This window comes from Delphinapterus leucas, chromosome 14 (assembly GCF_059928025.1).
Source record: "Delphinapterus leucas isolate spDelLeu-1000000601 "Yukka" chromosome 14, BTC_Dleu_Yukka2, whole genome shotgun sequence".
In the NCBI taxonomy this organism is placed as follows: domain Eukaryota; kingdom Metazoa; phylum Chordata; class Mammalia; order Artiodactyla; family Monodontidae; genus Delphinapterus; species Delphinapterus leucas.
In genome coordinates this window covers 12511033-12528987 of record NC_143142.1, presented here as the reverse complement: position 1 = coordinate 12528987, position 17955 = coordinate 12511033, and the positions used below count along the sequence as shown (strand labels likewise).

The following is a 17955-nucleotide window of genomic DNA, read 5'->3' as shown; positions in this document are numbered from 1 at the left end:
TGAGATGCCAAGACCCTCAAGGGAGTAATAATGATGCTTTTCAGACCAGGACTTCAAACTGCTTAGCTGTGATTAGTCTCCTTTTAAACACAGGAAAACTGGGCTGATTTGAAGGAATCCACTGACAGGTCAAAAGGAGGCTCAAGGAAACCTTGGCCCCATGCTGGGTCCCACTTACCTGGGGGCCATGGCACAAGGAGGCCCTGCTGGTTTCTGGACAGAAGTAAATTGAGTCTCTTATTGATGTCTCCAGGGCAAAACTCTGCAGGCCAAGGAGGCAGGCTACTGTTAGATCATTCCGGAAGACCCTTCTGTGGTCAGCTCTGTCCAGTGGCATCCGTGCGTCATCGAATAAGAGGCAGCTTATTGGTTGGAATAAGGTTTGAATCCTGTGAGAGTGACCTCAGTGTTCTCGTCTGTGAAATGGGGACAGTGTCCTTTGGCACAGGATTCATTGAGGACTAAGTAGATGTGGAAGAGTTTAGCACAGTGTATGGCCCAGACCTAAGAAGTGGTCATCGTTAGTGTCATAATATCATCATCGTCATCTCCCCATGAAAAGGCTGCTTCCCTAGCAATGGAGATCCTGAGAAACTCAAAGCTCAATGACCTGAGGGGGCTAAGAAAACTCACCCCACACTCCTGGACCCTCCAGGTCACTTTTGCTGCGGGACAAGATCAATTCCACAAAAATAGCGACAAGATTTCCTGGTAAGAGGTCGCCATCCCCCAGCTTCCTGGGGAAATTTGTGGGCTGAAGAGTTTCTGAGAAGCCCCGTATCAAGAATGTTTGACTTCAAGATGGAACTTTAAAAAATTTACTCTCTGAAAGATCTGGACTAAGGCTGTGTGTCCACAGACCCCAAATAGGTGATTGGCTTGAGGGGAGTAGGTGTCTTGGAAAGGGATTGGGTTTGGAGGGAACCCCAGAGTTCTACAGACCTGGGTTCAAATCCTGCCTCTGTTGCATCTCACCTGTGTGGGCCTGAGCAAACAATGCCATAGTAATACACTCTCTTGGGATGACAAATATCAGACTGCAGGCCCATAGTAGGAGGTCCAAAATGGCAGCTCTGTTGGTTGGATCAATTCAATCAATGAATGGACTGGTTTGAGACAATCAAAATGATTATGGTGAGTTGGGGGTTTGTTCAGTCCACACATTTACAAAGAAACTGTTATGTGTCAGATCTGGGGAACTCAATGGGAAATGAGACTGGACCACTGTCTAGGAGAGAAGGATGCCACTGAATGGTGGTAACATATGTAGTCTGCTCGCCGTGCCTCTCCTGAGAGACATTTGCTCAAGCAGAGGGTGACACGCTCCTTTCCAGTGCTTCCCTGGCAGACGGGCCCACCGGCAGGGTGGACCCAATCACAGAGTCTTGGAACTGCTGTGGTGGTCCCCAGAGACACAGGGTGACAGCAGAGGGCTTTCCAATCCCAGACAAACAAACAAGAACATAAGAAGAAAAACATTGCCGAGCTGTCACTTGGAGGGTGTCCCTGCCTGTAGGACCTGTTTTGGGAAGGCTGAGGTGCAGCCCGGTTCCTCAGGAGCCTCTCTGAGGTAAAATGACTCGCCCAGCATCACACCAAATTGACACGAGGCCCTTCAGGCCACCAGCTACCAGTCAAGAAGCCCCCAGAGGGCTGTTTACTGACAGAAATGGGTCTCCCTCCCCCACAACGCCCCTGCCTTACATCAAACCTGCAGCTGCAGAGGCCCACAGGGCTGGTTAAGGAAGGCTCCTGAGGAAAAGGAAAGGGAAGGGGTAGGGGCTAGTCATTTGGCCTTGGGTCTTCGGGCCCAGTGAGAGTTCTCTTGGGTTTCTCTCTGGTCAGGGGCCGGGAAGCAGCCTGGTCCTACAGCTTCCCAGGTGTGGTCCTGGCAGAGAGGAGATGAGCACAGATGAAGTTAGGACAGAAGAGGACAGGGCGTGTGAGCAGTCTCCCCTGCCTCTCCCAGGCCCCCTGGCATGAAAGCCCATCTTCCCAAAGTAGCTGTTTTAGTCTCCTAGGGCTGCCGTAACAAAGTACCACAAACTGAATGGTTGAAGACACTAGAAATTTGTTCTCACACTTGTGGAAGCCAGAATTCTATAATCAAGGCATCAGCAGGGCCACGCTCCCACCGAAGTCTCTAGGGGAGGATACTTCCTTGATCTTTCTAGCTTTTGTGGTTGCTTGCCATCCTTAGTGCTCCTTGGAGACACATCGCCCCAGTCTCAACCCCTCCATCTTCCCATCATTGCCTTCCCTGTGGTCTCTGTGTCCAAATCTCCCTCTTCTCACAAGGACACCACCCTACTCCAGCCTGAACTCATCTTAACTAATCACAAACTATTTCCAACTAAGGTCACATTCACAGGTTCAGGGTGGACATGAACTGGGGGGACACTGTTCAACCCTGTTCAATACCTAAGCACTGGAATCATATAGTCCTGGGTTCTGATCCTGCCTTTGCACTTACAGATTGTGGACTTGGTTATACTTCTTAATCTCGCCATGCCTCTGTTTCAACATCAGAAAAATGGGGGTATAGTGCATGCCCAGCAGGGCTGTTGTAAAGATTTGAACTCATGTATGTAGAACACATAGTACGTCTCACAAAACAGAAGAGGCCTTTATCTTTATTACTGCAGGACTCTGTCTTGGAGGTGCCCACCCCCTGCAGCTGGTGTAAAGCTCTGGCTCCAGGTGTTTCCAGCCTGACCCACAGCAGCGCCCCCAGGCACCTGCTGGGAGCAGCGGAATGCAGGCATGGGGTCATGCGCAGTCTCCTGTCGTCACCCCCAGCATCCCTGTGCACCTGTCCGTCTTCTGGGCAGAGGTCAGGATGTGGCATTCTTCACAATAGGCAAGCACGTGTCCAGGGGAAGCCAAAGGGACAAGGTGGTGTGATTCCATCAGGGAAACATCCACAGGATTCCTTCTGTTGTTCCCAAGTTCCAGACTCCAGGCTGAGCCGGCAGGAGCGAATTTGTGTCTTCAGACCGGAAGCTGCCCAGCACATGGTGTCTGGCTAGAGCTGCGCTCCAACAGCTGTGTGGGCATTATAAATCTCTCCCCTGGAAATGAGCACCGAGGCTCTCTATGTCTCCTGCTAATGGTAAATCTGTCTGTGCCCACAGCGCAAGACCTGGACTCTGAGAGCATCAAGGTGAGACTGTCTGCCTCCCTCTAGCCTGTTTATTGCACCTGCAATCTACTCCTCTCCAAATGTGGAAGGCTGTCTCCTTCATTGAGAGCATCAAGGGAGTTTTAACTGCAAAGCAGACTGTACTTCAGATCCAATCGAAATGCCTCTGAACCCAGGCTCTCACCTGAAAACTTTCTGCCAGGAGGGACCCCTCTTCTGCAAGACCCTTGGTGATTTGGATGAGTTTAGGCCAGACAGTGTCCCTTGGGTATTGTGGAGGTTTGTGTGGTTTTTGTTGTTTGATTTTTGGTGCAGTCTATCTTTAAATCTTCACTTTCAAAAAAGAAGTGGTCATTAGCCTTATTTTGATTTAGAGGATGGGAAATCAGAAGTTCAGGTCCCTCATTTGTCACCTCATAGACATATGACATTGAACAATCCCTTCATCTCTCTTGGATTGCTCATTGTAGAAAGATGATCGTAAAATCTCATTGGCAGGGGACTTCCCTGGTGGCACAGTGGTTAAGACTCCATGCTCCCAATGCAGGGGGCCCGGGTTCGATCCCTGGTCAGGGAACTAGATACCACATGCAAGCCGTAACTAAGACTTCACATCCCACAACTAAGGAGCCCATGTGCCGCAACTAAGAAGCTGGCAAGTCGCAACTAAGGACCCCGCCTGCTGCAGCTAAGGAGCCGGCGAGCCACAACTAAGACCCAGCACAACCAAATAAACAAATAAATAAATATATATATTTTTTAAAAACCTTATTGGAGGGATACAAGGATGAAATGAGATGCTCCATGGCTATCAATCAGAGCTTTAGTTGGAAAGATCCTGTGGTACTGCTGATAAATCAACTCCTTGAAAAATAAAAAGCTCTGATTTGTAGCACTTGCCAATTTCTATGGTGTAAATACTCCCATCGCTGCCAGTTTTAAGCTACCAACATGACATTGCTGAATGAGGAGTTGGGAAGAGGAGTGAACCACTGGGTCTTCTGAGCTGAGATAAGCCCGCTTGAGTACAGCCTTGAAGACAACAGACACAAACTCTGGCTAATTTTATTACAAAAGAAAATGCACTCAGAGGATATGGGGTAGCTTGCAGAATTTCCAGCTGGTAAATTAAACTTGGAGTTTGTGCAGCCAGGAGCTATACCCTAAATCCCTGGAGAAGCAGTCTAATAGTGAAGATGCTGCTACTGTCCCCTCTGGCACAGTTACAGTAACATGCCTGTCATCACCAACAGTTCTGGACACTGGTCAATGCCACTAAAACTGCAGCCACTGATATCTCTGAAAACACCATAGAGCTGCTCCTTATGCCATTCTCGCCAGCATAGAGAAGGCACGGGACAGGTGTGGTCCCTGCTTCCTCTCATCATTAGCTAGCTTCCATTTAACCTAGGAAGGTGCATCTGATTGGTAGATTTGAGTCACATGTCTGTGCCTCACTGCAAGGGAAGCTGGGAAAGTGAGCGTATTAGTTTTCTGTGGCTGCTGTAACAAATAACCACCAACGAGGTGGTTTGAAACCACAGAAGTTTATTCTCTCACAGTTCTGCAGGCCTCAAGTCCAAATTCCAGGTGTTGGCAGGGCTGCCCTTCCTCTGGAGGTTCTAGGGAAGAATCCTTCCCTGCCTCTTCTGCCTCTGGTGGCTGTCACTATTCCTTGTGGCTATGTCACTCCATTCTATGCTTCTGTCTTCACATGGCCTTCTCCTCTTCTCTCTCTGTGTCTCTCCTCTGTGTGTCTCTTATAAGGACATCTGCCATTGGATTTAGGGCCCACTTGGATAATCCAGGAAGATATCATCTCCAGACCCTTAACTTAATTGCTTCTGCAAAGACCCTTTTACCAAATAAGGTCACATTCACAGGTTCTGGGGTTTAGGATGTGGACATATCTTTTGGGGCCACTATTCAACCCACTGCAGTGAGTATCTGTGTTTTCAGGTTCTAAGGTAGGCAGTGAGCCCCACCTCATTAGATGGGAGATTCCTTAATTATAAGAAGGGGGTTCAGAGGCTGGGAAGTCAGAAAAACATCCAATGTCTTCTAGAACTGAGGTCACAATATTTTTTTAAAGACTTCTTTTTAAAAAGTATTTATTTATTTATTTATTTTGGCTGCACTGGGTCTTGGCTGTGGCACTCGGGATATTCGTGCAGCATGCAGGATCCTTTGTTGTACCATGCAGGATCCTTTGTTGCGGCATGTGGGATCTTTAGTTGCAGCATGCATGTGGGATCTAGTTCCCCCACCAGGGATCGAACCTGGGCCCCCTGCATTGGGAGCTCGGAGCCTTACCCACTGGACCACCATAGAAGTCCCAGTCACAATATTTTTTCAGTAAAAGAGTCAGAGGGTAAATATTTTCAGCCTTGAGGGTCATACAGTTAACTATTCAACTCTGCCCTTGTAGCATGGAAACAGCCATAGACATTCTGTAAACAAATGGGGGGTGCCTGCGTTCGGATGAAACTTTATTTACAAAAACAGGTGTCTGTCTAGATTTGGCCCAAGGGCTATAGATCAATGACACTTGTTCTAGAACATGGTGAAGTGCTTAGTAAGTGTTGATTGAGTCTTCAATCCTCAGTGTGTTTGAAATGTATTGAACACAGAGGATGGACTCAGGACGGAAATTAATAAACAACTAAGACTCATCACTAATGCTCTGTGACCCACACTCTTGAATATGCAAGGGTGAAGAATTGTGGTATCTAACCGCAAAAAAAAAAAATCCAGTTTGTGAGATTTACCTGTTTTAGAGCCTAGTGCTAAATGTGGCCCATATTTTGAGCCTGGTTTCATATCTAGTGACAGCACCCCTGACCCAGCCGGAGATCTGGGTGCCCGTGATCACAAGGAGGACGAGGGAAGAGTGTGGAGGGATTTACACAAATGAACCGCATCGGAGGAGGCCCGGGGGCAGGAGCCCAGCACGTCCTGCTGGCAACGGAGAGGAGCCAGCAATGCCTCACGAGTGGCGAATCACATGAAATCCAGATTTCTACCTCCCAGATGGTAAAACAGCACAGGAAACAGTGTCTGAAGGGTAAAAGGGCAATGCTGGTGCTTATAGTAAAACAAAACAACAACAAAAAAAAACATTGGTTTGCAAGGCAGACAGATCCGGGTCCAAGTCTCAGCTCCGCAGTGACCCAGTACAGCACCTGGGAAGGTCTCTTTACCTCTCCAAGCCTCAATTTCCTCATCTGTAAAATGGGGAGAGTTAGATCCATCCCACCCAATGGTTACAAAGATTAAAGGAGACAATTTTCATAAAAATTGTAGCACCCAGTGAATGCTCAGTAACTAACACTCGGTTAGTTCCTGACAAGGCTGTGAGATTAAAAGTGAATTTTTGAAGTCTGCACACCAGAACATACATGGCGAAGTAAGCATGCTCCTTCAAAGGAGGTCCCTGGGAAGCCCGACCCCTGGCCAGACAGGCTGCCCAGACACAGCAGCCCTGGCACAGTATTTCGGGAGCTGGCTGCTCACTAGTCTTCAGCACCTCGGCAGTTTGTCCTGACGTTTCCTCAGAGACAGGCGGGTCCTTGCTCTTGGAGAGTGGACTTGCTTTCTGGATGGAGCCCAAAGTTAAATGGAGCCCGGTCTGATGAACAAGGTAGGAGATGAAGCTGGCTGGGATCGCTCTGGGTGAGAAAAGATCCGTGATTGCAAAATAACGAGCAGGGATGACTTGCATGGCTTGGAGCCTGGCTCTGAAGGAAATCCCTAGAGAGGAGTTCCAAAAGGGCTTTAAGCATTGAGAGCTTTCCTGGAATAAGAGAGTAAGTCCCTGGAGAGATGACTATGGCAGGGGAAACACTTGTTTGGAAAGGCAAGTACTGGGATGTTTGTGGTCTCCGTACATTAGAGTTGTATCTTGTAAGATTCATTCATTCATCTATTCAACATTTGTTAAGCAGTAGGCCCTGTACTAGGCACTGGGTGTGGTGCCTATCACGACTTCATCCTTACCCTTAGATTTAGAGCCACAAACAGACATTATTACAACTCATATAAAGGAGCATCTAGACAATACCACTGTGATCTTTGCAAATGGTGCCTCTAGAGTTGTGCAGTGCACAACCTGTACAAAGGTACATGGAAGCCTTGCTTGAATGGGAGAAAAAATAAGGGTGTGAGTTATATGTGTAGGGTCAGGGAGACACTTGATCTGGATCACTAAGGAGGTAAAGGAGTTTTCAAGGCAAAAGGGGTGGGGAAAGGGAAAACCAGACTCAGGAACACTGTGTACCAAAGCACCACGAGGAGTACAAGGTGGGTTCTGAGAATGCTGAGACATCTGGTGGATTTGGGGAGGAGGCAGGCTGGGGCTGAGGGGACTGACTTCCTGCACATGAGTCAAGATCCCCCAGGAGCTTCTGGGGGAGTCAGAGAGGCCCATGAATGTCAGACATTCCATTCCTCTGAGTTGGCCTCATGGCCTCTGCCTGAGGGAAAGATGCAAGAAAGCACACTGGCCTTGGTGTGGCACAGATCAGGTCTGGATCCCAGCTTTGCAGCCTGTAGGCTGTGTGTTCTCCAACCAGTCACTTAACCTCTCTGAGCAGGAGTTTCCGAATCTGCAAAGTGGAGGTCATACTGCTGGGAGTTGGGGGATTCGGCAAGATTCGAAGTCAGAGATGAAATAGGTGTCGTAAAAGTTATTTTCTTTCCTCTCCAAGTTCTGGTCTCTGTCAACTTTTGTTTAGGGGACAGAAACCAATACTTACGGTGCTGACAGCACCAGCCCTCTGTAGGTTGAGCAGGTAGGAGATTATTCTCTTTAGGAAAGTCTCCCTCGATAGTTGGCCCATTAGCATTAGTGAGCATTTTCTCTGTGTTTAGCACTGCCCTTGCTCCTCAGTGGTTGTTTAAAATGCAAATCTGCCCCTTTGAGTCCCCAGTGCTTGGGGGTAAAAGACGTTTACCAGCGTGTTCCATCTACCCCTGAGTGGAAGGGTGGGGCACAGAGAAACGTGGGTTCCACATCTCACCAGAAAGGGAGGAGGTGGGGATTGCTTCCCCTCCTGCCCCCAGAGATAGCAAGGAAGCTCCTGGGATTGCAGTTTGAAGGAAGAAGGAAAAGATCCCCAAGGGCATATGGAACCCACCCCACAGCTCCCTGCACCATATCGTGTGGGGTGCATTGTGTGGAGTCCTGCAGACATCCCGCATTCCCTGGGTCAGCTCTGTGCGCTGGGCTGGGACTGTAAACACCAGTGAGCCCTCAGGGAGTCACAGTCTGGCTGGGAAACCAAAGTAAACAGATAAGCAAGGCACAGGCCAAGGTGATGTTGTAACGGTAAGCGGTAAGCGTGACGGCTACCTGGTACTGAGCATTTACTGAGTCTGGCCCTGTGCGAAGAACCATGTTACCTATTATCTCCACCTTCAGGTGGCTATTAGGAACCACATTTTGTAGATGAGGAAACTGAGGCTCAGAGGGGTGAAAAATGCCTTGCCCAAGGTCAGAAAGGTAGCAGGTGGCAGAGACTACAAAACCCAAGTTCTCCACTGCTATGTTATTTGGCCGGAACAGGAAAATCGGCCCACATGTCTGAGTTCAAGTGAGGGATTTTCCTCTGTTACCTTTCATTGCCTTTCACTGTAGCATCTTGGAAACAAAACCTGCCAAACCTCTATTGTCTCATTCATGATGAGGGAGGCACCAGAAACCCTCAGAGGTCCCCTCTTAACCACAGGATTCTTCCCAAGACACCCACCCTACTGCAATGTCTTCCCTTCTATGTGAGTGAGGGTCTAACATGGGAGAGAGAGAATATGAAATAAGAAATACTGCAACATAAAAATATGTATGAAATAAAGCCTCCCTTTAGGTGCAAAATGTGGAATCATGCAAATCTTCCCAGTTTAAAAAAAAGGCATCAGTAATTGCATCATTTCAAAACCGAATGGCTTGAGTGAAATTTAACCGGTGGCGCATAGCGGCCATGTGTTAGAGACATTTTAATGGATATAAACAGACAGGCTCGCCACCCCTTTCAGGGCTATGCTTGAATCCGTTGAGGTTTTAATTATGTAAAGATTTTCAAGAATACATTCCTTTTAAAGCTGTGACCTCCCTCATGACTGTTGGTACATGTATATAAAAATATGTAACCCATATAAATTATGGCTTCCCATATGGCTCCTTCTATGACTTAGTTGCATGCAAAGAACTGCCGTCTAGCTATCAAATAGTAATCAAATCCTTACTGTATGGAGTCCAAACCCCACAGCAGCACCAAATGCAAGTTGTCCCCTCCTTTCCCCCATTCTCTCATCCCCCATTCCAAACTCCTAAACTCCAAGACTGCATTTGCTCTCTCATTTTCCCAGCTCTTAGTTATGTAGATGAAAGAAGTTTCTCTACAAGGTCTTTTCCCCCTTCCTCACTTGTCCCATCCTGTGTCTGTATTGAATGGAGATTCTCCTGAGTCTACAGGGTTAAGGACTTAGACCTGGGCTGGCAAACACTCTGATGGAAGAAAGGGAAGGAGGTAGAAACACCAGCATTGGAGGTTGTAGACTTCAGTCCGTGATCACCCCTTAGTCTTATCTCTTTGCACTCTCCCCTGGGCCCCACTATACTTTGCTGACAGCCATTCCTGGGTAGGGGTAATTCCCCAACACGCCCACCGCCCACCCTAGGCTGCCCCCTCTGCCTGGCCTGCCCATCTGCTCCTTCTTCATGAGTCAGCTCTTGCATGGTCTCTTCTATGTCCCTTCCCCAGTGCCCCCAGCCACACTTAGCCCCTCCTTTCTCTGGAGTCCACCCACATTCTTGACAACCACCTGCAAAGGTTTGTTTATAGTTCAGTTTTATGTCTAGGTGATGAGCTCCCAGAGATCAAGGACTAACTCAGTTTCATGCCTCGATCCTCAGCACTGAGCCCTGCATACATAGTAGGTGCTCCATATATATCACTACATAACAGATGCCCAAGAAAGGCTTTTGGAATCATGCAGAGTTGAAAAGGAGAGTGAAAACGAAACATTCCAAGCGTAGGGACTGATATTCCCCTGGCAAAGGCGTAGCCAAGGCTGACTGCCCAGTTCCTCATTTGTAGCTCTCTTGTACATTCTGGGTGAGTAAGCAGGCACCCTTGGTGTGCTCTATCTCCAAAGATGGCTGAGCAAACAAATCCCATCTCACATGCCCTTTTGCAGTCAGCATTGCCCCTGCTCCCATCCAAAGGCAGGGTTATCTCCCCTCTGATTGAATCAGGGCTGGCCTCAGAATAGAACACAGCAGAAGTCAGGCTGGTCAGCTTCCAGCCCTCAGCCCTCAGAGGCCTCGCAGCTTCTATTTTCACCATGTCAAGAAGCCCAAGCTATCCTGCTGGAAAGGCCACACGGAGGAAAACCAAGCACCCCAGCTGACAGCCAACACCAACTACCAAACAGATGAGGGAGGACATCTTGGATCTTTTAGCCCCAGCCAAGATCCCAGCAGAGTGCAGCCACATAAGATGAAGAACTGGGCCCCATCTGAATTCCTGATCCACAGAATCATAAGCAATAAAATAGCTGTTATTTTAAGCCACTGTGTCATGGGCTGGTTTCTTATGCAGCAATAGATAACTGATACATTAAGTTTTTTCTGAGTAAGCAAACAAATTGGTGGTGGGGGGTTTTGTGGCTTCTGAGCTGGGAGTTAGAGAGGGTATGACTAGAATTCAAGCTTTTCTATTTGTTTTTAGCTTTAAAATATAGAGGCACCCCTTAACCCAGTGATCACAGTTAACCCCATCACCAGAATGGGGCAAATTGTTAAGGAGGCATTGAGAAGAATGCAGGACATTTCTGTGATCGTCCAGTTGAAAGTGTATAACCTGAAAGTAATCATGAAGAAATATCTGACAAACCAAAACTGAGGGGCATTCTACAACTAACCGACCACTTCTCTTAAAAATCGTCAATGTCTTCAAAGACAGAAAAACTAAGGAACTCTTCTAGATTGAAAGAGGCTGAGAGATATGACAACCGAATGCCATATGGGGTTCAGAGCTTCCTTTTGTTATAAAGGACATTCTAGGGACAAATGGCAAGATCTGAATAAAGTGTGTAGATTAGATTATAATGCTGTCTCAGTGTTAATTACCTGATTTTGGTAATTACATTGTAAGATATCATATTGTAAGAGAATGTCATTTGTTTTTAGGAAATACGCACTGAAGTATTTAGAGGTAAAAGAGGTGTTCTGTCTGCAGCTTACTGTGAAACGGTTCTGAAAAAAAATACATCTTTTCTCCTATATATCTATCTAGAGAGAAACAGAAAAGAATAAAGCAAATGTGATAAAGCATTTACATTTGGAGAATCCAGGTGAAGGGTATATGGGAATTCTTTGTACTGCTCTTGCAACTTTTTTGTAAGCCCAAAATTATATTCAAATAAAAAGTAATAAAGAAAAAGAAAGAAGCAAATTGTGGTGGGCGCATGGTTGCCCCCAAAGAGGAAAAAGTGATCCCCTCTGGGGGCAGAACTGTCCCTGGAAATGCCTGACTCCGAGCTGACTTCTGCTCCTTTTCCATCTCCCTCTCACGGCACGCAGGGGACAGGGAGCCACCGGCCAGCCTGGGCTACCGCTAAACTCACCCCCCCACCCTCACTCACGCCCAGGGTTCTCTGAAGGCAAGGCTGGGTTTTGGACTGTTCACAGCGAGAATCCACAGGATCTGAGGGGACTGCTAGGGAAAGCTTTCCCTGGGAGCTCCCGGGAGCCCACGGCCATGGAGTCACAGCTCCGCCTTCCTTGCCCATCTGGATTTGGAAGATTCCAATCAGAGCCACAAAGTAGAGGATAATGGAGATGAGGGGCTAGAGCAGCCGCCCTCTGTCAGGAAGCGTTACTGAGAGCACTACCTGGGGTGGTCTCGCTGTTTTACCTGCCAGGGCCAGGCAGGGGTGAGAGGATCTTTATGGCCCAGAAGAAGGGCAGCGTGGATGGCATTGGGATCCGGGCCAACCGAGGCTCCCAGGCTAAGCAATGCCAACCGGGCATGTTTCTGGGCAGAGCTTCCTTCCGGAGGGGAGCTGGCTGAGCAGGAAAGAGCCAGGAGTTTGGAATCTGAGAGAGCCGGGAGGGCAGCCTCTGACTCACCCCTTCCTGGTTGGGTGACACTGGCGGGGAGACATCTCATAGTGCTGGGTGAAGGCCCCCATCTGCAAGGGAAATGATCAAACACACATTGAGATGTGAATGAAGTGTTAAGACAGTGCCTGGCACAAAGGAGCATCAGAGCTTCAATTCCACCCACGCTTACAGAGCACAGACTCAGAGCCAGGCACAGTGGGGTGCTTGAGGGGCTGTGCTCTGCACCTCTGACCCCGAGAATGGACACAAGGCCCTCCCCTCTTGCCCCTTCACACTGATCTTCCCCCTCTTCCATGCCAGCATCACCACCAAAGCCCAGGTGCTAGAGGGTTTCTGGGTTCAAATATGAGCCTCTCCTCTGAGTGACTAAGTTATCTAACCTGTATGTGCCTTGGTTTCCCCACTTGGAACTGGGCACAGTAACAGCATCCACCTTTTAGATTCTTCTGGCTATCAGCTGAATCCATCCTTGCAAACTAAATAATAGCAGTGAATGCTCGTATAGCAGTTATTACGTGCCAGACACAGAACCACACTTTTTATTAGTATCTCCCCCATTTCAGAGATGAGGAAGGTGAGGCACTGAGATACTGCATAATTTGTCCACAATCACAGAGAGAAGAGGCAGAGCTGGGATCTGTGTTCCTAAGCCCTGCTGTCTCCTGCCATGGGCATACAGTAAGTGCTCAATTCACGCCTGCTGTTACTAATGCTCTGAGACGGGGCCAGCTTCACCGATGCACCACCCGCACAGTTCCACAGGGCCTGGCACTTAGAAGGGTGACGCTTGTTAATGCTCTGTCGCTGTCTTGAAATTCTCAATAACTGTAACAAGGGGCCCCACATCTTCATTTTGCACTGGACCCCGAAAACTCCGTAGCTGGCCTTGCTCAGAATCTTATAGGAGGTGACCACCTCCTCCTCTTTCTTCCTCCCCCACCTAGACTGTGAGGTACCTTATCTCTCCATCCACCCTACTCCATGTCTGGCAGGTAGCAGGTGCTCCCCTTCTGGCCGAGAGGGACAGAGGTGGCCAGAGTCACAGCTGTTGTCCCCACCCCTACTTCCTCTCAACACCCCAAAAAGAGCTTCCAGCCCAGGGAACCTCAGGAACTGTCAGGGAAGAAACTTTTCTTGAAGCGTGCAGGGACTCTGGCCAGCGGCCGCCAGAACCAGGTCTTTCCTGAATGGCAGGGGGAGGGAGGTGCAGCCAGAAGACACTGTAGCTCACTGCAGCTGGGGAATCCCAGCCGGCCCGAAAGACCCTAATAAACAGTTAATTATGACGCTGGCTCTGTAAACAGTGGCAGTGAGACCCAGCATAATGTGTAATTATGCCGGTTGGAGCTGGAGCTGGGCAGCGTTTTCTCCAGCAGTGCTGGAGGGAATGCAGATCTCAGGGCAGGCTTGTGGTCAGGGCACAAAGGTAAACAAGACCTTCCCTAAAGGCAGACGGGACTCAGTCCAAATGTTCAAGTACGGCAATGACGGTGGTTAAAAGAATTATTTTCCTTTTTATAAAGGGAGCAGGCAGTGGGGAGGGAGAGGGGAGGAACAGACATTTGTTCAGCACCTACTATGTGTGAGACTTGGTTTGGGGCCAGGCAGGAGGGGGCTTGGGCATTTCTGGGACTGGATGTCATGCCCCTCCCCTCCCTGCCTGCCTGCCCTCACCTCCTCCACACACATTTCTAACAACTGATATTTTAAAAATTGAGGTGAAATTCACATAACATAAAATTAACCATGTTAAAAGTGTACACTTTGGCGGCCTTTAGTACATGCACAACTTCTTCTTCATTAAATTGAAACTAACACGGTTTAGTTAGTTTCAGATGTACAGCTAAGTGATTCAGTTATACATATATATAGTTTTTCCTATTCTTTTCCATTACAGGTTATTTCGAGACATTGAAAATAGTTCCCTGTGCTGCACAGTAGGCCCTCATTGTTTATCTTATATACAGTAGTGTAGTACATTCACAGTCTTCTGCAACCATTATCTCTATCAAGTTCCAAAGCATTTTCATCACCCCAAGAGGAAACCCTGTACCTGTTACTCACTTACCCCCCTGGCCACCACTAATTTCCTTTCTGTCCCTATGGATTTGCCTATTCTGGACATTTTATATAAACGGAATCATATCACACGTGACCTTTTGGGACTGGCTTCTTTCATATTGCCTCATGCTTTGAAGGTTCATCCACGTGGCAGCATGCATCAACACTTTATTACTTTTTATGGTCAAATAATATTCCATTGTCTGGATATGCCACATTTTGTTTATCCATTGGTAGATATTGGGTTGTTTCTACTTTTTGGCTTTTATAAATAATGCTATGAACATTTGTGGACAAGTTTTTGTATGGTCATGTTTTCAGTTCCCTTGGGTGTGTGTGTATATATATATATATATATATATATATATATCTCATTACCTAGGAGTGGGATTGCTGGGTCATAGGGTCACTCTATATTGAGCTTTTTGCTGCTTTCTATGGCACCTGTACCATTTTTCATTCCCATAAGTAATGCACAAATGTTCTGATACCTCCCCACCATTGCCAACACTCTTCTTTCTTTCATTTTTAAAATAATCACTGATTTCTCATGGGGGCTGAGGTAAGCTCCTGTCTGCCACTGGGGCTGAAACACAGAGCCATGTCTTCTGGAATTACAGGAAAGCCCTATAAAGGCCAGAGTGCAGGACGAACAATTTGGGTCCCCCCAGAAATAATTCATCACACAGAAAGAGACAGATAAAAACAGCAGTTCCAAGCTACACCAGTCCTACGGGGCCTGGTGATGATTTCAACATGGCAAGCTGCCCCCAGGTGCCATGTGGGTGCCATGGGGGGAAACGGCTGTGTGTGACTTGAGAGATAGCCGAGACCCTTGGAGCCCAGCCAGCTTTGCCACGGACACCTCTGCCTGACTGTCACTGAGGGAGGCGATGTTTTGCCAGCTCTGCCAGAGCACTGATGGCCTGAGGGACCTGGCACAGGGCAACGCTGACAAAATGAGGGGCCACTCGGGTACTGGCAGGTGGTGGGAACAGGGCCAGCTTGTGTGAACAGTCACATGACTTCTCCCACCCGCGAAGGAACCAAGAACAGCCATGCCTTGCTTCATTGTGCGTCGCAGATACTGCATTTTTTAACAAATGGAAGGTTTGTGGCAACCCTGTGTCAAGCAAGTCTATCGGCGCCATTTTTCCAACAGCATTTACTCACTTCCTGTCTCTGTCACATTTTGGTAATTCTCGTCATATTTCAAACTTCGTTATTATTATATATCTATTATGGTGATCTATGATCAGTGATCAGTGATCTTTGATGTGACTAAAGGGAAAAGATTACAACTCACTGAAGGCTCAGATGATGGTTAGCATTTTTTAACAGTAAAGTATTTTTTAGTTAAGGTATGCACATTGCACACTTAATAGACTACAGTATAGTGTAAATGTAATTTTTATATGCACTGGGAAACCAAAAGATTTATGTGCCTCGCTTTATTTCAATATTCACCTTATTGTGGTGCTCTGGAACGAAACCCACAATATCTCAGAGGTCTGTACTACTGCATCATGCTTGCAAGGGAAGAGAACCAGAAACATTTGGCAAACAGCACTGGTGACTCCCATGTGTAACTGACTGCAAATAATGTATTGTTTATAACGTATTGATATGTAAGTAATAATTACAGTGGTGTTTATGAATGCTTTCTATGTACCATAGACTGAGCTAAATGCATCATTTCATGAATTCTCACGGCAATCCTGGGGTGTAGGCATTATGACCTCTAATGATTCTCGTCTGTTATTTAGGATGCTTTAGGCTGCAAGTTACAGACAACACAACTTAGGCTCAAATGGCCTTAAACACTACAAGTCATTATTTCACATAATAAGAAATCCGAGGAAGGGCACACTCTGGGCGTGATGCTCGTGGCTGCATGATATCCTCAAGGTCACCATTTCTTCCCATCTCAGACTTGACATCCTCAGGGTTGACTTCGTCTCAGGCTGCAGGATTTGCAATGTCACCGTGATTGTCCAGCATCACCTTCTTATGAGGGAGGAGGAGTTTTCCCAGAAGCCCCAGCAGACTTTCCCGCGTGTCTCCTTGGCTGTCATTGGATCACATAACCACTGGGGAACCAATCACAGCAAGAGAAATGGGAGCCCCATGCCTGACATCCTCACTTGGGTAGAACAGACTTTGGGGAGGTGGGAGGGGTGGGGTTAAGCACGGTGAACAGATCCAGGGTTTGAACCCGGAGCTGCCTTCCTCTTGACCTCCTGGATATTCAGGAAAGCAGCCCTGGCAAGGGTGGTCCTGAAACCTCCAGCCCAGTCACTCTCCACTCCTGATTTCCTTTTTAGCCATGGTTTCCAGCACCTGGGCAACATCCTCCTTCAGTCCCCCCTGCCCCCCACGTCCCAGTGTCCAGCCAACCAGTGACCCCACACGTCCATTCCAATCAGCCAGCCCAGCTCAGAGCCAGCCAGAGAACTTTCCGTCCTGCTCCTGATCATGTGTCCACCCGCATCAGCCTTTCCTGACTGCCCGCAGGGCTGAGGCCTCTCAGAACTGCTCCTGTGCAGTCAGACATATCTGGCTGATCAGCAGTTCTGGGCGGAGGCCAGCAGGGGCAAGGGCCTTTTGGATCCTGTCTGTCCACATGCATCAGCTGTTCCCAGCCAGCGGCTCCAGCACTGTTGGGCAACACGGCTGGGCCTGGCCCCATCAGTGGAGGGGGCCATGAGATTAGCACCCTGCCTCTCTCGTTTGGGAGGCTGAAGCCTGAGATTGGGCGAAGGTGATGGACAATGGCGGTAAGGGTTTGGGAGGAGTGAGAGGAAGGAAGTCAGAGGAAGAAAAAAAAGAAGAGAGAGAGAAACACCAGGAGATTCTGAGACAGCAGAGACCTCATCTTGGTCCGGTTTGCATCCACAACACCTAGCAGGGCGCCTGGTACAAAGCAGGGAAGAGTTGGTTCAACCGGCCTGCGAAACAGAAGAGAGAGACAAGATGCTGAGCGAGGAGGGGAGGGACGTGGAGAGAGACACAGAGAACAACAGAGCAGGGCAGGAAGGGGTGAGTACAACCCGTCTTGTTTGTCTTTCCATCCTGTCACTCTCACAGCCCCCGGTTTACTGTAGCTGCTCCACAAATGTTTATGTTGCTGAACCAAGCGAAGAGGAGGAGAGGGGACCCAGAGTCGGAGAGGAAAGGAGACAGAAGGAAGAAAAGCCTGGGGTAGGGGGCTCCGGGGGGAGAGACATTGAGAGAGAGAGGGAAAGGGGAGGGGAGGTTAGTAATCAGGAAAGAGAACAGGCAGGACCAACCCAGCAAAGGAATTGGAAGCAAAGAGGTGAGGCAGGCAATGGGAGCTGGGGCAGGCTCAGCCCTTTGATGAAAATGCGCATTAGCAAACGTGCTGGGATCGACAAGTGCCAACAGGTCCATCGCAGAGTTAAAAAGTGCTACATCTGTCAGGGTTTCAATCTTTAAGTCAGCACTTTCTTTCTCCTTCTCCCAGAATGCTGGGATTCTGCAACTGTGGTCTTTCCCGCGCGTCTCCTGCAAGCACGTGGGGCTTGTCGTGGAGCCCTCAGACTTCCAGGGAGGCTGGGAGGGTGGGGTGAGCATGTCAGGAGGCTCCATGGGTCTGCGGGGAGGGGGT

At 48.3% G+C, this 17955-nt stretch overlaps 1 protein-coding gene across 10 annotated transcripts in view; it reads right to left on the bottom strand.

The window, feature by feature from the left end:
- The window catches only part of SPRING1 (SREBF pathway regulator in golgi 1), a 333460-nt gene that overhangs the window by 101308 nt on the left and 214197 nt on the right, over positions 1-17955 (bottom strand). For 4 of the 10 annotated variants that reach the window (XR_016387433.1, XR_016387434.1, XM_089894214.1 and 1 more), the window contains exon 5: positions 12273-12334. The exons of 2 other annotated variants lie outside the window; for them this stretch is intronic. Coding sequence is in view for 5 of the 8 variants with exons in the window: in XM_089894214.1 (XP_089750340.1) it covers positions 12273-12334 (62 nt within the window). In the remaining 3 variants the exon portion in view is untranslated. Of the gene's footprint in view, positions 1-2445; positions 6811-9180; positions 12335-17955 lie in introns of those variants that run through there. 4 more of the 10 variants (XM_022597994.3, XM_022597992.3, XM_022597980.3 and 1 more) reach the window with 3 other exon arrangements.